The sequence below is a fragment of the Chlorocebus sabaeus genome, chromosome 20 (assembly GCF_047675955.1).
Source record: "Chlorocebus sabaeus isolate Y175 chromosome 20, mChlSab1.0.hap1, whole genome shotgun sequence".
Classification (NCBI taxonomy): domain Eukaryota; kingdom Metazoa; phylum Chordata; class Mammalia; order Primates; family Cercopithecidae; genus Chlorocebus; species Chlorocebus sabaeus.
Window position 1 is genome coordinate 12,871,068 of NC_132923.1, and position 22,077 is coordinate 12,893,144.

General features: G+C 46.6%; 1 protein-coding gene and 1 pseudogene across 2 annotated transcripts; one reads left to right on the forward strand and one right to left on the reverse strand.

Annotated features, from left to right (window-relative positions):
* Positions 1-6,288: 6,288 nt before the first annotated feature.
* On the reverse strand, positions 6,289-7,567 carry LOC103247198 (eukaryotic translation initiation factor 3 subunit F pseudogene; annotated as a pseudogene).
* Positions 7,568-15,308: 7,741 nt separating this feature from the next.
* MCL1 (MCL1 apoptosis regulator, BCL2 family member) lies at positions 15,309-20,405 on the forward strand. 2 transcript variants are annotated; one of them, XM_008019267.3, is made up of 3 exons: positions 15,324-16,110; positions 16,461-16,708; positions 17,478-20,405. In XM_008019267.3, exons 1-3 carry the CDS (start codon positions 15,423-15,425, stop codon positions 17,592-17,594), a joined length of 1,053 nt encoding a protein of 350 aa, XP_008017458.1. In that variant the 5' UTR covers positions 15,324-15,422; the 3' UTR covers positions 17,595-20,405. The 2 variants fall into 2 exon arrangements, with proteins under 2 accessions (XP_008017459.1, XP_008017458.1); XM_008019268.3 differs by lacking the exon at positions 16,461-16,708 and having other exon boundaries at positions 15,309-16,110.
* The last annotated feature ends 1,672 nt before the right edge of the window (positions 20,406-22,077 follow it).

Consider the following 22,077-nt stretch of genomic DNA (forward strand, 5'->3'; position numbering starts at 1 on the left):
AAAAAATGTAAGCCAGGTGCACTGGCTCACTCCTGTGATCCCAGCACTTTAGGAGGCTGAGGCAGGTAGATCACTTGAGACCAGGAGTTTGAGACCAGCCTGGACAACATGGCAAGACCCATCTCTACTAAAACAAAAATTAGCCAGGTGTGGTGGTGCACGCCTGTAGCCCCAGCTACTCGGGAGGCAGAGGCAGGAGAATTGTTTGAACCTGGGAGGCGGAGGTTGCAGTGAGCCAAGATCGCGCCACCGTACTTTAGCCTGAGCAACAGAGTGAGACCTGTCTCAAAAAAAAAAAAAAAAAAAAAAAAAAAATTAAGGGTGACCAGTACCTGTAGTCTCAGGTACTAAAGAGGCTTAGGCAGGAAGATTTCCTTGAGCCCAGGAGTTCAAGGTTCCAGTGAGCTATGATGGCATCACTGCACACCAGCCTATGTGAGACAGCAAGAATCTGTCTCTAAAAATATATAAAAAATAAATAAATAATTGAAAAAGCACCACTACGTACCCAGCCTCCCATTATGGAAATCTCTCTCTCTTTTTTTTAAGAGTTTCGCTCTTGTTGCACAGGCTGGAGTGCAATGGTGTGATCTCAGCTCACTGCAACCTCCGCCTCCCAGGTTCAAGCAATTCTCCTGCCTCAGCCTCCTGAGTAGCTGGGATTACAGACATGTACCACCAAACCCGGCTAATTTTTTGTAATTTTAGTAGAGACAGGGTTTCTCCATGTTCATCAGGCTGGTCTCGAACTCCCAACTTCAGGTAATCCACCCGCCTCGGCCTCCCAAAGTGCTGGGATTACAGGCTTGAGCCATTGCGCCCGGCCAGAAACCTTGGAAGTTATCTTAAACTTCTTCCTTTCTCTTTGGTCACACATCCAATTTTTTATCAAATCCTGCTGATTCTACCTCAAGAAATGCTTCTCAAATTAATGTCCTTTCATCCTTTCCCATTCTTTTTTTTTTTTTTTTTTTGAGACGGAGTCTCACTCTGTCGCCCAAGCTGGAGTGCAATGGCGCCATCTCGGCTCACTGCAACCTCCACCTCCCAGGTTCAAGCGATTCTCCTGCCTCAGCCTCCTGAGTAGCTGGGATTACAGGCGTGTGCCACCATGCCTGGCTAATTTTTGTATTTTTAGTAGAGACGGGCCTTCACCATGGTGGTCAGGCTGGTCTCATACTCCTGACCTTGTGATCTGCCCACAAAGTGCCGGGATTACAGGTATGAGCCACCACACCAGGCCCCTTTCCCATTCTTGATACATTTGTTCAATTCCTTGTCAGGTTTTCCCTAGACAATTGCAACAACTCCCTAACTAGATTCCCATGGACCAGCCTCCCCACCTCTTTGCCCACCACTCCTAGACTTGGCTTCCTAAATTACAAAATTCACTCAGGAGTTTAAGAGGGGGCAGTGGTGCACACCTGTAGTTCCAGTTACTGGTAGCCAGGGGAGGGGGGCGGCTGAGGTGAGAAGGTGGGAGAATCACCTGAGTCCGGGGGGTCGAGGCTGCAGTGAGCCATGGTCATGCACCACTGCACTCCAGCCTGGGCAACAGAGTGAGACCTTGTTTCCAAAAATGAAAAAAGAAAAAAAAAGCTACTATTTATTTGAGTGTTTATACATTAGATACTGGGATAAGCAAGTATATATATAATCTCTTTTTTGTGTGTGTGTGATGGGGTCTTACTCTGTCACCCAGGTTGGAGTGCAGCATTGCAGCCTCCACCTCCCAGACTCAAGAGATCCTCCCAAGTAACTGGGACCACAGGTGCACACCACTGTGCCCAAGTAATTTTTTGTATTTTTGATAGAGATGGGGTTTCATCATATTGCCCAGGCTGGTCTCCAACTCCTGAGCTCAAGCAATCCCCCTGCCTCAGTTGGGATTACAGGCATGAGCCACCATGCCCAGCCTATATATACTCTCATATATCAGTGTTTCTCAATTTTTTTGTCTTAGAATTCCTCTATATTATTATTATATTTCATTTTATTTCTAATTAGTATTTTTAGTAGAGACAGAGTTTCCCCATATTGGCCAGGTTGGTCTCAAACTCCTAACCTCCGGTCATCCACCCGCCTCAATCTCCCACAGTGCTGGGATTACAGGTGTGAGCCAATGCACCAGGCCTCTTTTATTTTTTTTGTAGAGACAGGGTCTCACTGTTGCTCAGGCTGGTCTCGAACTCCCTTGCTCAAGCTATCCTTCTGCCTCAGCCTCCCAAAGTGCTGGGATTTCCAAGTGTGAGCCACCATGTCTGGCCTATATTCTTAAAATGTATTGAAGACCCCAAAAAGCTTTGTGTTTATGTAGGTTGTATCTACCAACATTTGTCCTAATGGAAATTAAAACTGAGAGACTTTTAAAAATATAGGATCAAAAAAATAGAGAGAATTAGAGTCAGGTGCGGTGGTTCACGCCTGTAATCACAGCACTTCGGGAGGCCAAGGCAGAAGCATAGCTTGGGCCCAGAAGGTCTAGACCAGCCTGGACAATATAGTCGGACCCTGCCTCAAAACAAATAAATAAATAAAAATATAGAATCAGATTTTGAATCCAAAAATCCAAAATCTGAAACTTTTTTTTTGGAGACAGGGTGTCTGTCACCCAGGCTGGAGTACAGTGGCACAAACACAGCTCACTGCAGCCTCAACCTTCTGTATTCAGGGTATTCTACCTCAGCTTCCCTAGTTGTTGGGACCACAGGTGCATGCCATCAAATTTTTTATATTTGATATTTTGCCCAGGCTGGTTTTGACCTCCTGAGTTCAAGCAGTCCTCACTGCTCAGCCTCCCAAAGTGCTGAGGTTACAGGCATGAGCCATCTTGCTCAGACAGGTGTTTTTTTGTTTGTTTTAATCATGCATGGATGTTGAACTTTTAGTGCCATGTTTTTTTTTTAACTGTTAATTGCATGCATAGGCTGGGGCCAGGTGGCTCATACGCCTGTAATCCCAGAATTTTGAGAGGCTGAGGTGGGAGGATTGATTGCTTCACCAGTCTGGACAACATAGCAAGACCCTGTCTCTACAAAACATTTTTAAAAATTAACCAGGTGTGGTGGTGTACCCCTGTGGAACCAGCTGTTCAGGAGGCAGAGGCAGGAGGATCACTTGAGCCCAGGAGGTCAAGGCTGCAGTGAGCCATAGTTGTGCCACTGCACTCCAGCCTGGGTGACAGAGCAAGACTCTGTCTTCAAAAAATTAATGAATTTTTTGTTTGTTTGTTTTTGTGTGTTTTTTATATGGCATTTTGCTCCTGTTGCCCAGGCTGGAGTACAATGGTGTGGTCTCAGCTCACTGCAACCTCTGCCTCCTGGGTACAAGTGATTCTCCTGCCTCAGCCTCCCGAGTAGCTGGCATTACAGGTGCCTGCCACCATGCCCAGCTAATTTTTTTGTATTTTTAGTAGAGATGGGTTTCACCAGTTGGCCAGGTTGGTCTCAAACTCCTGACCTCAAGTGATCCGCCCGCCACAGCCTCCCAAAGTGCTGGGATTACAGGTGTGAGCCAGTGCATCCTGCCTGTGACAAAGTTTTATTAACATTTCCAGGGCGGCAAGGGAGTCATGGAAAGCAAAGCACATTGTAATTCTGAAAAAAAAAAAAAAAAAAAAAAAAAAAAAAAATTGGGGTTCTGTCAGAAAGGAAGAAAGGGAGAATAAATATTGGATAAAACAGCTGGGCACGGTGGCTCACATCTGTAATCTCAGCACTTTGGGAGGCCGAGACGGGTGGATCACGAGGTCAGGAGTTCAAGACCAGCCTGGCCAAGCTGGTGAAACCCCATGTCTACTAAAAATACAAAAATTAGGCCATGCATGGTGGCTCACGCCTGTAATCCCAGCATTGGCAGGGCAAGGTGGGCAGATCACAAGGTCAGGAGTTTGAGACCAGCCTGGCCAACATGGTGAAATCCCATCTCTACTAAAAATGCAAAAATTACCTGGGTGTGGTGGCAGGTGCCTGTAATCCCAGCTACTTGGGAGGATGAGGCAGAGAACGGCTTGAACCCGGTAGGCAGAGGTTGCAGTGAGTCGAGATGTGTCACTGCACTCCAGCTAGGGTGACAGAGCAAGACTCTGTCTCAAAAAAAAAAAAAGAATCCTTTGAAACTTCCACAAACATTTCCTCCTCAAAATGTGTCTTTGTTTCAGAGAATTCATTTACATCATTTTTTTTCAAAACGGGAAAAACATTAGGCCCCAGTGTAGGAACAAGATGTACTCAACAGCTTTATTCTCCAGGCTTAGGAGCCTGAAGTTGGACATACTTAATATCTCATGTTGCCTTCCCCTATCTTCTAGTTGAAAAACTCTTTGTTCTTATCTCGATTGCCTCTCTTAATTACTCAACCCCTTCATTCCTTAGCCTGGTAAAGCAGTGTTTTTCTTTTTTTCCTTTTTATGCCCTATATATAATTTGTGCTTTGGGAAGCTCTCAACTCTGCTGATAGAAATTTCTGGAACTATTGGGGCACCATACTCTCTTCTCCTAACTTGAGGCTAATCTTTAGCCTTTAATCTCTAAGGCCTGTTTATGTCATATTCTTTTTTTTTTTGAGATGGAGTCTTGCTCTGTCGCCCAGGCTAGAGCGCATTGGTGCAATCTCGGCTCACTGCAGTCTCCGCCTCTCGGGTTGGGGTGATTCTCCTGCCTCAGCCTCCCGAGTAGCTGGGATTACAGGTGTACACTGCCAGGTCCAGCTAATTTTTGTATTTTCAGTAGAGACGGGGTTTCACCATGTTGGCCAGGCTGGTCTCAAACTCCTGACCTCAAGTGATCCTCCCGCCTCGGCCTCCCAAAGTGGTGGGATTACAGGCGTAAGCCACCGCCCCCGGCCTATGTCCTACTCTCTCATACTGTGCCGCCAGCACAGCACCTCCCATCACAATACCATAATCAATCATTTTTACATACTCAATTATTTTCACATATAAGATCATAATGTGGCCAGGCGTGGTAGCTCACGCCTGTAATCCCAGCACTTTGGGAGGCCGAGTGGATCGCCAAAGGTCAGGAGTTCAAGACCAGCCTGGCCAACATGGTGAAACCCCATCTCTACTAAAAAATACAAAAATTAGTTGGGCATAGTGATGGGTGCCTGTAATCCCAGCTACTGGAGAGGCTGTGGCACGAGAACTGCTTAAGCTCGAGAGGCAGAGGTTGCAGTGAGCTGAGATTGTGCCACTGCGCTCCAGCCTGGGTGACAGAGGAAGACTCCGTCTCAAAGAAAAAAGAAAAAAATTCAGGCCCAGGTCTCCACAGGTAACACTAGCATATAACTAGAGTTCAGTAGCCTCTCAGGAGGTGTGACAGACATTGTTACTTGTTTTAGCCAATATTTATTTTTCAATTTTTTGAGACGGAGTCTCACTGTGTTGTCAGACTGGAGTGCAGTGGCGCGATCTTGGCTCACTACAAACTCTACCTCCTGGATTCAAGCAATTCTCTGCCTCATCCTCCCAATGAGCTGGGATTGCAGGCGCCCACCATCACACCCAGCTAATTTTTGCATTTTTAGTAGAGATGGGATTTCACCATGTTGGCCAGGCTGGTCTCGAACTCCTGACCTTGTGATCCGCCCACCTTGCCCTCCCAAAGTGCTAGGATTACAGGCGTGAGCCACCATGCATGGCCTAATTTTTGTATTTTTAGTAGAGAGAGGGTTTCAACAGCTTGGCCAGGCTGGTCTTGAACTCCTGACCTCGTGATCCACCTGCCTCGGCCTCCCAAAGTGCTGATATTACAGGTGTAAGCCACCGCGCCCAGCCGTCTTATCCAATATTTATTCTCCCTTTCTTCCTTTCTGACAGAACCCCAATTTTTTTTTTTTTTTCCAGAATTCCCGGGTTCACTCCATTCTCCTGCATCAGCCGCTCGAGTAGCTGGGACTACAGGTACCCGCCAACACGCCCAGCTTATTTTTTGTATTTTAGTGGAGACAGGGTTTCACCGTGTTCACCAGAATGGTCTCGAAATCCTGACCTCGTGATCTGTCCACCTTGGCCTCCCAAAGTGCTGGGATTACAGGTGTGAGCCACTGCACCTGGCCGGGATTCTTTATATATATGATTATGTAAAAATGATTGATTATGGTGTTGTGACGGGAGGTGCTATGCTGGCAGCACAGTATGAGAGAGTAGGGCATAGGCCGGGTGTGGTGGTGTATATATATATTTATAAATATATATAAGTATATATTATGTAAATATATATATGTATTTTTTTTTACTTTTTACAAAAGGTAGGCTATGTTTATTAGAGTCACAAGCAGTTCACTGTCTCAGTGTGACTCAAGACCACAAAAAACCCATTTCTCCCTCATTTCATTCCAAGTCCTGGGGTTGAGACCTAGACCCGCAGGTGAACTGCTTGGGGCCCATTCACAGGTTTACAAGTTTCTCATTGAGGGCAGTCTGTGACTGTGTGACATTGACCAGGTAGGTCACCATCAGCAGGTCATTGATGTTGCTGTTGAGCATGGTCTCGAAATCATTGGGAACTATTTTGGGTACTTGCTTAACCAGGCTCGTTAAGAAGTGGCCCACAGTATTGTCAGCTGACATCTTTCCAGACAGTACATCCTCTACATATTGCAACACTGTGCTTAGGGCATCCTGGATGCAAGCTGATGCCCCTCCTACTTGTTGCAAGTCACTTGAGAGTCTGATACCTTAGTTGGGGTTAAAACAGGTCTTCATAATCAGGTCAACTTCAATGTGTTCAGTGTCATAGTATGCATATATCACTGTCAGAGGTGTGAACATCACTCCCATGGTCCTCCCAGGGACACCCATTAAAGTGCTGACATAGGGTTTGATGCTCACGCAGCAGTTCTAGAGACTTGTGACCACAGTGAGGTGGATGGGGTTGGAGGCCATCAGGCTATAGTACTTATGAATCACCACAGAGTGCTCTGTGATGTCATGGCCTATAGCCTACCAGCCCAGGATGAGCTCATTTTTTATGCAGTTCATACATGTTCTTAGCAAATTGCATGTCAACAGCCACTTCATCTTCTGACTCATTGTGCGGCACTGAAAACCAATTGGTGACCTCCACTAAGTGTTTGTCAACAATTCCCAACAGGTTCCTGATAACTCAGGCAGCTCCCTCATTGTGTCACTCTTAGCTGTCTACAATGGAGGCCAAAATGGCAGGATGCAGCCTGACCATGCAGCCCCCGGGAAAGGGCCCTGGGATAGCAGGACCAGACAGAGCAGGGGTCTGCGCTGGAGCTCGCGCTGAGGCTGAGGTCTGGTCCAGAGCCGCAGTCGTAGCCACTGTTGCTGTAGGGTCTGAAGATGAGGCTAGAGTTGCAGCCACTGCTGGTGCTGGGGCTGGGGCTGGGACAGAGGCTAAGGCTGCCATCAGGACTGGGGCAGCACAGCTGGAGGAATACTTGCTGGTACCGCCAGGGTGGCCATCTTGTCACGAGAGAAGCTATATATTAATGTGTTTTTTTTTTTTTTGAGATGGAATTTCGCTCTTATTGCCCAAGCTGGAGTGCAATGGCGCGATCTCAGCTCACCGCAACCTCCGCCTCCTGGGTTCAAGCGATTCTCCTACCTCAGCCTCCCGAGTAGCTGGGATTACAGGCACCCACCACCATGCCTGGCTAATTTTTTTGTATTTTTAGTAGAGACAGGGTTTCTCCATGTTGGTCAGGCTGGTCTCAAACTCCTGACCTCAGGTGATCCTCCCACCTCGGCCTCCCAAAGTGCTGGATTTATAGGCATGAGTGACTGTGCCCAGCGTTTTTTTGAGACAGAGTCTTGCTCTGTCACCCAGGTTGGAGTGCAATGGCGCGACCTCGGCTCACTGCAACCTCTGCCTCCAAGGTTCAAGCGATTCTCCTGCCTCAGCCTCCTGAGTAGCTGGGATCACAGGTATGCACCACCACATCTGGCTGATTTTTGTATTTTTAGTAGAGACAGGGTCTTGCCATGTTGGCCAGGCTGGTCTTGAACTCCTGACCTCATGACGCCCACCTCGGCCTCCCAAAGTGCTTGGATTACAGGTGTGAGCAACTGCACCTGGCCAACAATGGTTTTTTTTTTTTTTTTTTTTTTTTTTTTTTTTTTTTTTTTGAGGTTCAGGATTGTGGCCAAGATATTTATCCTAAGAATAAGAGATTCTTAGGGAGTGTGGACAAACCCAGAGGTTCCTATGACTGACTAATACTAAGGACCAGGAGACCTAAGTGAATTAAAATTCCCTGAGGACAGGCCCTCCCAAGGGATCATGCTGACTCCTTGCCTCCTTGATGCACAGGGTGAGAGCACTGGTTCTCTAGGGCAGTCCATAGGAGTCTAGAAGGTGGTCTGCCTGCTGATCTTAGAAAATATGATGTCTATCTGATGACACGTCAGCTTGTTCGTCATCAAGCCCTATCGACCCTGCTCCACAGTGTCTCTAAATGCATCTTTTCCATTTCTACTGCCATCACCCAACTACATGTCACCATTATTTTTTTCCTTTTTTTTAATAGAGACGGGGCCTTGCTATGTTGCCTAGGTTGGTCTTGAACTCCTGGGCTCAAGCAGTCCTCTCACCTCGGCCTCTCCAAGTGCTGGGATTACAAATGTGAGCCACTACACCCAGCTCTAACATTATTTTATGACTGTTATACTGCAATAGCCTCAACATTTATTTCTTTGCTCTCTCCCTTAATCCATTCTAAAGCCCACCATTAGAGTAAATGAAACTAAATTAGACCATGCATCATGGTACTCTAGGGCTTAGTGGTTCCCAATTGCTTAGAAAAGTTCAAAACCCTTTGACTTTCAAAGGCCTTAATGTTATGTTCCCATCTCACTTTTTTTTTTTTAAGACAGAGTCTCGCTCTGTCGCCAGGCTGGAGTGCAGTGGTGTGATCTTGGCTCACTGCAACCTCTGCCTGCTGGGTTCAAGCGATTCTCCTTGTAGCTGGACTACAGCTACAAGTAGCTGGGACTACAGGCGCGCACCACCATGCCCAGGAAATTTTTTTTTTTTTTTTTTTTTTTTTTTGAGACAGAGTCTCGCTCTGTCCCCCAGGCTGGAGTGCAGTGGCGGGATCTCAGCTCACTGCAAGCTCCGCCGCCCAGGTTTACACCATTCTCCTGCCTCAGCCTCCCCAGTAGCTGGGACTACAGGCACCCGCCACCTCACCCGGCTAGTTTTTTGTTTTTTTTTTTTTTTTTTAGTAGAGACGGGGTTTCACCAGGTTAGGCAGGATGGACTCGATCTCCTGACCTCGTGATCCGCCCGTCTCGGCCTCCCAAAGTGCTGGGATTACAGGCTTGAGCCACCGCGCCCGGCCTGTGCCCAGTTAATTTTTGTAGTTTTAGTAGAGATGGGGTTTCACCATGTTGGCCAGGATAGTCATGATCTCCTGACGTCATGATCCGACCACCTCGGCCTCCCAAAGTGCTGGGATTACAAGCATGAGACACCACGCCCAGCCTGGCCCCATCGCACTTTTCTATATATCCCATGTTGGTAAACATTCAGGTTCATCCATTCAACAATGGAGTGTCTGCCATGGGTCAGGTATGGCTGGGGTTACGAAGAGAAGTACGTTAAGTGCTCTCATCAAGTGGACAACCAGAGAGGGTAATAAAATTGAAGAGTAGCCAGTATAGAAGAAGGAAAATCAGGAGTGTGTGGTACACTAAAAAGCACAGGAGCCGGGCGCGGTGGCTCAAGCCTGTAATCCCAGCACTTTGGGAGGCCGAGACGGGCGGATCACGAGGTCAGGAGATCGAGACCATCCTGGCTAACACGGTGAAACCCCGTCTCTACTAAAAAGTACAAAAAACTAGCCGGGCGAGGTGGCGGGCGCCTGTAGTCCCAGCTACTCCGGAGGCTGAGGCAGGAGAATGGCGTAAACCCGGGAGGAGGAGCTTGCGGTGAGCAGAGATCCGGCCACTGCACTCCAGCCTGGGTGACAGAGCCAGACTCCGTCTCAAAAAAATAAAAAAAATAAAAAAAATAAAAGCACAGGAAGAAAGTGTTTCCATACAAGAATGATCAACCAAGTCAAATACTGCTGAAAAGTATAAGGAGGCCTGCAAATTGACCACTGAGACATGGCAATATAGAGGTCACAGATAACCTTGACAAGTTTCAGTGGTGAGAATCAAAGCTTCATAGAAGTGGGTTCAAGACAGAAAAGGAGGTGAGAGGTTGCTATACAAAGGAACATCAGGCTGGGCACAATGGCTCACGCCTGTAATCCCACTTTGGAAGGCCGAGGCAGGAGGATGGCTTGACTCCAGGAGTTTATACTAACCTGGGCAACAGTGAGACCCCATCTCTGCCAAAAATAAATTTTTAAAAATTAGCTGGATGTGATGGTACATGTCTGTAGTCCTAGCTACTTGGGAGGCTGAGGTGCTCAGATGTTCAGTGCTGTAGTGAGCCATGATTGCACTACTGTACTCCAGCCTGAACAGAGCAAAACCCTGTCTATGCCGGGCGTGGTGGCTAACGCCTGTAATCCCAGCACTTTGGGAGGCCGAGGCAGGTGGATCATGAGGTCAGTTCAAGACCAGCCTGGCCAACATGGTGAAACCCCATCTCTACTAAAAATACAAAAACTAGCTGGGTGTGATGGCACGGGCCTGTAGTCCCAGCTATTTGGGAGGCTGAGGCAGAATTGCTTGAACCTGGGAGGTGGAGGTCGCAGTAAGCCAAGACTGCGCCATTGCACTCCAGCCTGGGCAACAAAGTGAGACTCCATCTCAAAACAAACAAACAAACAAAACAAACAAACAAACAAAAGCCTTTCTCTAAAAATAAAATAAAATGGGCCAGGCACGGTGTCTCATGCCTGTAATCCCAGCACTTTGGGAGGCTGAGGCGGGCAGATCACAAGGTCAGGAGTTCAAGACCAGCCTGACCAATATGGTGAAACCCTGTATCTACTAAAAATATAAAATTAGCTGGGCATAGTGGCATGGCCCTGTAACCCCAGCTACTCAGGATGCTGAGGCAGGAGAATCGCTTGAACCTGGGAGGCGGAGGTTGCAGTGATCTGAGATCGCGCCACTGTACTCCAACCTGGGTGAAAGAGCAAGACTCCATCTCAAAAAAAAAAAAAAAAAAAAAAAAAAAAAAGCCAGGCGCAGTGGCTCACATCTGTCATCCCACCACTTTGGGAGGCCAAGGCCGGCAGATCACAAGGTCATGAGTTCGAGACTGGCCTGGCTAACACAGTGAAACCCCGTCTCTACTAAAAATACAAAAATTAGCTGGGCATGGTAGTTGTGCACCTGTAGTTCCAGCTACTTGGAGGCTGAGGCAGGAGAACCGCTTGAACCCAGGAGGCAGAGTTTGTGGTAAGCCGAGATTGTGCCACTGCACTCCAGCTTGGGCAACACAGCAAGACTCCGTTTCAAAAAAATAAATAAATAAAATAAAATTTATTTGAAACTGGGTGTGGTGGCTCATGTTTGTAATCCCAGCTATTCAAGAGGCTCAGGTGGGAGGGTCCCTTGAGGCCAGGAGTTGGAGACCATCCTGGATAACATAGCAAGACTTTTTTTTTTTTTTTTTTTTTTTTTTTGAGACAGAGTCTCACTCTGTTGCCCTGGCTGGAGTGCAGTGGCACGATCTTGGGTCACTGCAAGCTCTGCCTCCCGGGTTCACACCCTTCTCCTGCCTCAGCCTCCCAAGTAGCTGGGACTACAGGCACCTGCCACCATGCCCGGCTAATTTTTTGTATTTTTTTTTTCAGTAGAGATGGGGTTTCACCGTGTTGGCCAGGATGGTCTCGATCTCCTGACCTCGTGATCTGCCTGCCTCGGCCTCCCAAAGTGCTGGGGTTACAGGTGTGAGCCACCGCACCTGGCCAAGACTTCATTTCTTTTTTTTTTTTTTTTGTATTTTTTTTTTTTTTAGTAGAGACGGGGTTTCACCGTGTTAGCCAGGATGGTCTCGATCTCCTGACCTCGTGATCCGCCCGTCTCGGCCTCCCAAAGTGCTAGGATTACAGGCTTGAGCCACCGCGCCCGGCCAAAGACTTCATTTCTTAACAAATAGGGCCAGGTACAATGGCTCATGCCTATAATCCTAGCACTTTGGGAGGCCAAGGAGGGCAGATGGCTTGAGGCCAGGAGTTCGATATTGGCCTGAACAACATGGTGAAACCCCATCTCTACAAAAAAACACAAAAATTAGCCAGGCAAGGTGGTGCTGGCCTGTAGTCCCAGCTACTTGGGAGGCTGAGGTAGGAGGACCACTTGAGCTCAGGTCGAGGTTGCAGTGAGCTGAGATTGCGCAACTGCACTCCAGCCTGAGCAACATGGTGATACCCGTCTCAAAAAATAATAATAAATAATGAATAAAATGCAATTTATTTTAAAGTGTAACTTACATTTCCTTTTTTAGCCTCTGTAAAAGGAAAAACCATTGCTCTTCCTATTTCCTCAATCTCTTTCCACTTTACCACCTGATAAAATTTTACTTTATAAAGCATGACAGCAAAGCTACCTCCTCCATAACACTTTCCTCTAGCTCTCTCAGCCCAAAGTGAATTTCCCAACCTCTTAACTCCTAAATGAAGTTGTTAATGCCTTGTGTAGAGCATACATTCCATCTCACATTATGGTTAGTTGCTGTATAAGATTAGACGTTCCTTAAATAGAGAAACCATTTCTTATTCACTACAACCACAGAGTGCTCTATCCTCACCGCTCATACTATAAACTCCTATGGTTCTAGGTCCTGCCCAAAACATAACTAGGTGGTATGGACACCGTATCGCCTTACTAAACTGTGACATTTTGGGGATTAGGAACTTTTGGGCAAGCGGGTGACTCACGCCTATAATTCCAACACTTTACTTATTTATTTTGAGATGGCGTTTCGCTCTTGTTGTCCAGGCTAGAGTGCAATGGCACAATCTCAGCTCACCGCAACCTTCGCCTCACAGGTTCAAGCGATTCTCCTGTCTCAGCCTCCCAAGTAGCTGGGATTACAGGCACATGCCACCACAGCCCGGCTAATTTTGTATTTTTAGTAGAGATGGAGTTTCTCCATGTTGGTCGGGCTGGTCTCAAACTCCTAACCTCAGATGTTCCGCCCACCTTGGCCTCCCAAAATTCTGGGATTACAGGCGTGAGCCACCGCGCCAGGCCTCATTTTTTTTTTTGAGACCGAGTCTCACTCTGTTGCCCAGGCTGGAGTGCAGTGGCACTATCTTGGCTCACTGCAACCTCCGTCTCTCAGGTTCAAGCAGTTCTCCTGTCTTAGCCTCCAGCGTAGCTGGGATTACAGGTGCGCACCACCACACCCATCTAATTTTTGTGTTTTTTGTTTTGTTTTGTTTTGTTTTTTTGAGATGGAGTCTCGCTCTGTCACCCGGGCTGGAGTGCAGTGGCCGGATCTCAGCTCACTGCAAGCTCCGCCTCTCGGGTTTACGCCATTCTCCTGCCTCAGCCTCCCGAGTAGCTGGGACTACAGGCGCCTGCCACCTCGCCCGGCTAGTTTTTTGTATTTTTTAGTAGAGATGGGGTTTCACCGTGTTAGCCAGGATGGTCTCGATCTCCTGACCTCGTGATCCGCCCGTCTCGGCCTCCCAAAGTGCTGGGATTACAGGCTTGAGCCACCGCACCCGGCCAATTTTTGTGTTTTTAGTAGAGACAGGGTTTCGCCATGTTTCCCAGGCTGGTCTCGAACTCCTGGGCTCAAGCAATCCACCCACTTCAGCCTCCCAAAGTGCTGAGATTACTAGCATGAGGCACAGAGCCCAGCCTGTAATCCCAACACTTTGGGAGGCCAAGGTAGGAGGATCACCTGAGCCCAGGAGTTCAAGACCAGCCTGGGCAAAATAATGATACCCCATCTCTACAAGAAATAAAAAAATTAGCCAAGCCTGGTGGCATGCACCTGTGTTCCTAGCTATTCGCGAGGCTGAGGTGGGAGGATCACTTCAGCCCAGGAACCCAGGAGGCTGAGGCAGCAATGAACCCTGATGGTGCCACTGCACTCCAGCCTGGGTGACAAGGCAAGACCTCATTTCAAAAAAATTTTTAAACAGTGAGCTTGCTCACCTTTCCTATGTCTCTCAGCACCTTGCTTTCAAATTTTAGCTATTATTTTTACAGATCTTTTAACAAAAAGGCTGCTTTAATTAACAACATATGTGGCATATACAGGATACTTTTTTCCAAGGGCTTTACAAACCTCTAGAGTCAAATGTGCCTTACTATCAGCACCAAAATAAATGGTGTCAACCGGGTGCAGTGACTCACGCCTGTAATCCCAGCACTTTAAGAGGCTGAGGCAGGTGAACGACCTGAGGCCAGGAGTTCAAGACCAGCCTGGCCAACATGGTGAAACCACATCTCTACTAAAAATACAATAATCAGTCGGGCGAGGTGGCTCACAACTGTAGTCCCAGCACCTTGGGAGGCCGAGACTGGCGGGTCACTTGAGGCCATGAGTTCGAGACCAGCCTGGCCAACATGATGAAACCCAATCTCTACTAAAAATACAAAAACTAGCCGGCTGTGGTGGTGCACGCCTGTAATCCCAGTTACACGGGAGGCTGAGGTATAAGAGTCGTCTGAACGTGGGAGGTGGAGCTTGTAGTAAGCCGAGATCACGCCACTGCACTCCAGCCTGGGCAACAGAGCTAGACTCTGTCTCAAAACAAACAAAAATGTTGTCAAGACTCTCAGACGAGTTGCTAATGGAGTAAGGCCTATATGTAAATAGCGCCAAAGACCATGCAACAGAGATGGAAGAAGCAAGCAGGGAGGCAGGAATAGTTTAGCCGTGGCAGTTTTAACTTAGTCCACTTATATAAATGGTTCTTTAGGGTAGTACATGGAGCATCCTCATTTCCAAACATTGAACTGAGAGCTGTGCAAAATAACTCCAAGTCCCCAACTATGCCCCCTTAATTATCCCTATCATCTAAGACTGTTGTTCCTATCCATCACTGAACTTCCTCGTCCTCTTCCTTCAACCCCTGTTTGTCAATGGTTGAAATTTTGATTTGGTAAAAAAGCTCTGGCAAAAACCAGTAAAAGGGGCTCGCGAATCAGGTCTCAGGGAAGCACAGAGGTAGCCACTAGAAGGCCCGAGGTGCTCATGGAAAGAGCTCGAGCCCAGGAGCGCGGAGCCGCCGTTACGTAACTGGCACTCAGAGCCTCCGAAGACCGGAAGGCCCCGCTCCGGCCCCGACCCCGCCCCGGCCCGGCAGCCGGTAGGTGCCGTGCGCAACCCTCCGGAAGCTGCCGCCCCTTTCCCCTTTTATGGGAATACTTTTTAAAAAAAATTAGAGTTCGCTGACGCCACCCAGTAGGACTGGCCGCCCTAAAACCGTGATCAAGGAGCTCCTCGCCACTTCTCACTTCCGCTTCCTTCCAGTAAGGAGTTGGGGTCTTCCCCAGTTTTCTTGCCAGGCGGCGGCGACGACTGGCGATGTTTGGCCTCAAAAGAAACGCGGTAATCGGACTCAACCTCTACTGTGGGGGGGCCGGCTTGGGGGCCGGCAGCGGCGGCGCCACCCCTCCGGGAGGGCGGCTTTTGGCTACGGAGAAGGAGGCCTCGGCTCGGCGAGAGATAGGGGGAGGGGAGGCCGGCACGGTGATTGGCGGAAGCGCTGGCGCAAGCCCCCCGGCCGCCCTCACGCCAGACGCCCGGAGGGTCGCGCGGCCGCCGCCCATTGGCGCGGAGGTCCCCGACGTCACCGCGACCCCCGCGAGGCTGCTTTTCTTTGCGCCCACCCGCCGCGCGGCGCCGCTTGAGGAGATGGAAGCCCCGGCCGCCGACGCCATCATGTCGCCCGAAGAGGAGCTGGACGGGTACGAGCCGGAGCCTCTCGGGAAGCGGCCGGCTGTCCTGCCCCTGCTGGAGTTGGTCGGGGAATCTGGTAATAGCTCCAGTACGGATGGGTCACTACCCTCGACGCCGCCGCCAGCAGAGGAGGAGGAGGACGAGTTGTACCGGCAGTCGCTGGAGATTATCTCTCGGTACCTTCGGGAGCAGGCCACCGGCGCCAAGGACACAAAGCCAATGAGCAGGTCTGGGGCCACCAGCAGGAAGGCTCTGGAGACCTTACGACGGGTTGGGGATGGCGTGCAGCGCAACCACGAGACGGCCTTCCAAGGTAAGGGGGTTCATTAATCGCCAAGGTCTCACTCCCTTTTTTCCATCTCTCCCTGGACTCACCCGCCGAGGGTGGGTGGAAACCGAAACGAGTCAGTGTTGAAACGTGTCTCATCCTATTCCTGAAACCAGAATATTCTGGCCTTGAGTCATTGTTTCCGCCCATCTTGATTCTTTTGGAAATGGCAGCTCTCGTTCAAAGACCGGAAAGGGTGGGATGTCAATTCCAAGTGGGGTCGACCTGAGTTCTATAAATCCCAGTAGCCACTTTCCCGCCGTGGGTGGGCAGGCGAATCTTGCGCCGGTTTAGACAAAGGAGGCCGTGAGGACCTGCATGCTTTTCTTCCCCAGGCATGCTTCGGAAACTGGACATCAAAAACGAAGACGATGTCAAATCTTTGTCTCGAGTGATGGTCCATGTTTTCAGCGACGGCGTAACAAACTGGGGCAGGATTGTGACTCTCATTTCTTTTGGTGCCTTTGTGGCTAAACACTTGAAGACCATAAACCAAGAAAGCTGCATCGAACCATTAGCAGAAAGTATCACAGACGTTCTCGTAAGGACAAAACGGGACTGGCTAGTTAAACAAAGAGGCTGGGTAAGTTTTCCTTAAGGATGAAAGGGGCCTTGGAGTGGAAGTAGAATGAAGGATTTATTAAGAGAGGTGGGGATATCTAAAGGTTTTTATGACGCACGGCTGTTTGCAGGCTCTAACTAAAGGACCATTGTTATTTGATAATGATTTAAGTAGTGGATCCTTAGAGATAGTGGTTTGGCGGTCTTGAATTGTATCAAAAATCTTGGTTTTCTCTAGGCTATTTTTTGTTCCAGTTCAGTTGAATACTCTTCAGTGGATTCAAACCATGAAGAAATAAGTCACCAGGGGAGGATAGCTGAAATACATTCCTAAGGCGCTCCCTGTTTTAGTTGAGAAGATACGGGGTGGACCTTGCGTTTTAAACAGAAACCCAGATCTGATGCAGGATGTACTTAACTACGTTGAGAAAAACTGATTTTCGCAGTTGAGGTGTTACTGAAATATTAGGTGGTGGAGATTTGAGAATAAGTGTTTTAGTCTTTTACCTCATGGGAACTCTGGAAGTCCCTTGGTTTGGATAAATCCTAATATGACCAAGATAGTACTGTAAAATGAAGTTTAACTCTCATGGGTGCCCACTTAAGAAACTGAAGAACTTAGAAATGTCCTTTTTTTTTTTTTTTTTGCCCCAGGGTGAATAATAATTGGTTTACTGTTCTTTCAGGGGGGGATCCTTAGATATTTTAATTTACCTTCTTTCTGGATAGTAGTGTTGTTAAGAGAGCAGAAACCCATACTTGAAAATGTGCTTTTCTTTTTTGTTTTGTAGGATGGGTTTGTGGAGTTCTTCCATGTAGAGGACCTAGAAGGTGGCATCAGAAATGTGCTGCTGGCTTTTGCAGGTGTTGCTGGAGTAGGAGCTGGTTTGGCATATCTAATAAGATAGCCTTACTGTAAGTGCAATAGTTGACTTTTAACCAACCACCACCACCAACCACCAAAACCAGTTTATGCAGTTGGACTCCAAGCTGTAACTTCCAAGAGGTGCACCCTAGCAACCTAGCCAGAAAAGCAAGTGGCAAGAGGATTATGGCTAACGAGATAAATACATGGGAAAAGTGCTCCCCATTGATTGAAGAGTCACTGTCTGAAAGAAGCAAAGCTCAGTTTCAGCAACAAACAAACTTTGTTTGGGAAGCTATGGAGGAGGACTTTTAGATTGAGTGAAGATGGTAGGGTGGAAAGACTTAATTTCCTTGTTGAGAACAGGAAAGTGGCCAGTAGTCAGGCAAGTCATAGAATTGATTACCCGCCGAATTCATTAATTTCCTGTAGTGTTAAGAGAAGCACTAACAATGCCAGTGACCTGTGTAAAAGCTACAAGGAATAGAACTATGACTGTAAGCCTCAGTACTGTACAAGGGAAGCTTTTCCTCTCTATAATTAGCTTTCCCAGTATACTTCTTGAAATAGAAAGTCCAAGTGTTCAGGACTTTTATACCTGCTATACTTTGGCTTGGTTTCCATGATTCTTACTTCATTAGCCTAGTTTATGGCCAATAATACTTGATGGAAGACTCAGTAATTAGTTATGAATATGGATATCCTCAATTCTTAAGACAAACAATTTGTAAATGTATTTGTAAAAATTGTATATATTTTTACAGAAAGTCTATTTCTTTGCAACAATGAGAGTATCGAATTTACATTAGTTTTTTTCATACCCTTTTGAACTTTGCAACTTCCGTAATTAGGAACCTGTTTCTTACAGCTTTTCTATGCTAAACTTTGTTCTGTTCAGTTCTAGAGTGTATACAGAACGAATTGATGTGTAACTGTACGCAAACCGGTTGTAGTGGAACCAATCTGATTGATAAACTATGCAGGTTTAAATTTTCTTATCTGATTTTGGTAAGTATTCCTTAGATAGGTTTTTCTTTGAAAACCTGGGATTGAGAGGTTGATGAATGGAAATTCTTTCACTTCATTATATGCAAGTTTTCAATAGTTAGGTCTAAGTGGAGTTTTAAAGTTACTGATGACTTACAAATAATGGGCTCTGATTGGGCAATACTCATTTGAGTTCCTTCCATTTGACCTAATTTAACTGGTGAAATTTAAACTGAATTCATGAGCGCATCTTTAAAGCTTTTACTAAAAGATTTTCAGCTGTTCTGAATGGAACTCGTTAGCCGTGTGCATATAAAAAGATCCCATCAGGTGGATGGAGAGACATTTGATCCCTTGTTTGCTTAATAAATTGTAAAATGATGGCTTGGAAAAGCAAGCAAGTCTAACCATGGTGCTATTATTAGGCTTGTTACACACACAGGTCTAAGCCTAGTATGTCAATAAAACAAATACTTACTGTTTTGTTTCTATTAATGATTCCCAAACTTTGTTTCAAATTTTTGCATTGGCATCTTTGGATTTCAGTCTTGATGTTTGTTCTATCAGACTTACCTTTTATTTCCTGTCCTTCCTTGAAATTGCTGCTTGTTCTGCTCCCTCAACAGATATTTATATCAAGTCCTACAGCTTTCCCCTGCCATCCCTTTCTAGCCCTTTTAGATTTTGGCACTGTGAAACCCTGCTGGGAACCTGAGTGACCCTCCCTCCCCGCCAAGAGTCCACAGACCTTTCATCTCTCATGAACTTTATCCTGTTAGCAGGTGGTAATACCATGGGTGCTGTGACACTAACAGTCATTGAGGGGTGGGAGGAAGTCCCTTTTCCTTAGACTGGTATCTTTTCAACAATTGTTTTATCCTGTTTTGGGGGGAAATGTGTCAAAAGTCCCCTCAGGAATTTTCAGAGGAGGGAACATCTTACGAGGCTTTCTCTAAAGTTTCCTTTGTATGTGAGTATGCTCACTTAAATTTACAGAACGAGGTGAGCTGTGTTAAACCTCAGTTTAAAAGCTACTGATAAACTGAAGAAAGTGTCTATATTGGAACTAGGGTCATTTGAAAGCTTCAGTCTCTGAGCATGACCTTTAGTCTGTGGACTCCATTTAAAAATAGGCATGAATAAGATGACTAAGAATGTAATGGGGAAGAATTGCCCTGCCTGCCCATCTCAGAGCCATAATGTCAACTTTGCTAGAGCTATTTTTACCTATCTATTTATCGTTCTTGATCATAAGCCACTTATTTATATCATGTATCTCTAAGGACCTAAAAGCACTTTATGTAGTTTTTAATATTAATCTTAAGATCTAGTTACGGTAACTAAAACAGCCTGTCTCCCAAATCCAGTGGAAACAAGTGCATAGATGTGAATTGGTTTTTAGGTGCCCCACTTCCCAATTCATTAGGTATGACTGTGGAAATACAGACAAGGATCTTAGTTGATATTTTGGGCTTAGGGCACCCCAAGTGGTTTGGGAAAGGAGGAGGGGAGTGGTGGGTTTATAGGGAGAGGACGAGGCAGGTGGTCTAAGTGCTGACTGTCAGCTACATAGTTCAGGCAAATCCTCCAAAAGGGAAAGGGAGGGGCTGCTTAGAAGGATGGCGCTCAGTGACTACTTTTTGACTTCTGTTTGTCTTACGCTTCTCTCAGGGAAAAACATGCAGTCCTCTAGTGTTCATGTGCATTCTGTGGGGGTGAACACCTTGGTTCTGGCTAAACAGCTAGTACTTTTGACAGCTGTGCCAGGAAAAGGACCAACTACAAATTAATGTTGGTTGTAAAATGTAGTGTGTTTCCCTAACTTCCTGTTTTTCCTGAGAAAGAAAATAAATCTTTTATTCAAATACAGGGTGTGATATGGGTCTTTTCTCATCGACGCCTCTTTTCCTTCCCCCTCTTAGGCAAACCTTTTAGAGAAGTCAGCTGAGCAAATATGTATAGGTGAATTCAAAGCAAAAGCCTCACAAAGCTGATTTGCCTTAGAGCAAAGGACAGTTCCTTTCTTCAATTCAAATTAGAGGTGTTGGGTTTTTAATTAAATATATTACTGCTGTACTTGGAGGAGTTCCTAAACCTCCAAGTAAAAAAATCAAAAACCTTCTGAAAAAAAAATCAAAATCTCTGTCTTTATTTATTTATTTATTTTGAGACGACGAGGTTTCGCTCTTGTTGCCCAGGCTGGAGTGCAATGGCGTGATCTCGGCTCACCACAACCTCTGCCTCCCGGGTTCAAGCAGTTCTCCTGCCTCAGCCTCCCAAGTAGCTGGGATTACAAACATGCGCCACCACACGCGGCTAATTTTGTATTTTTAGGGTTTCTCTGTGTTGGGCTGGTCTCGAACTCCCGACCTCAGGTGATCCCCCCCGCCTTGGCCTCCCAAAGTGCTGGGATTACAGGCGTGAGCCACCGCGCCGGGCCTGCCTGGCTAATTTTTGTATTTTTTAGTAGAGATGGGGTTTGGCATGTTGTTCAGGCTGGTCTTGAACTCCTGATCTCAGTGATCCACCTGCCTCAGCCTAAGCGCTGGGATTACAGGCCTGAGCCACCGCGCCTGGCCCTGATCTTGAGGTAAGAGGGTACTGTACAGCATTTACTCTGTCATGACACCTAAATAATACCTAAAGTTAAAAGTTTTGATGAAGTTCTTGGAAGCACTGCTTTTCCCCTTCCATTTTCCAAAAGGAGGTAAAAAGAAGCCAGTCAATTTCAAAAACCCCTATCCTGCCTTTATTTTTGGGTACCTTGAAAGCAAGCTAAATCACCATGGAAATGTGCAAATGTGAGGTTTGCATACTTGGTTTTAAGCCTTGAGCACCAGATGCTAATCAGGCAGTCAGGATTCTGTGCCTTCCTGCATTCAGTTGCATTTCTATTTAAAAGCACGTTTTGGTTTGGAAGCCCCTTTCTGGAGCCTAACTACCAAAAGGCAGCAGCTTTTTGTATCATTACAAAGAAAGCTGTGTAAGTGCACTCCCAAGCCCAAGCCTTGGCCTGAGTTAAGTTAGTGCTGTTGCTCCCGTTGATGTGCTATGATGTGAAGCCGTTTCTGGTGCAGTGTTCCTTTGCTCAGCACCTTAAAAACTTGGATTTAATAGTAACTGGGTAACCTTAATCACTAGTCAGAATAATCAACACTTCGCTTTATTTGACATAACCAGACTTTCTCAGTTCCTGTTTTGTGTCTAGAGCAAGGTCTTCATACTGTTTTCGTTCAGAAAATTTTTATTTAAAACAGTTGTGACAGCTGAAGCATTTTACAAAATTAAAGTGAAATACCTTGTACAACTGGTGTGTAGCATGGCTCCAGCCAGATGCCCAAAGCACTAGCCATTAATTACTGGAGTTCAGATGATCGGTTGAGTCTCTATCCTAGTTTTTACTTCACTTGTTCTATCATTATGGAACTTTGTTTTTAGAACGCTGCCACTCTTCAAGGCTTCTCAATTTCAAAATCGAAAACTTAATTCTCTTCCTCTTAGTTTCAAAGTTGTTACAGTGTTATCTTACCTATGTGAAG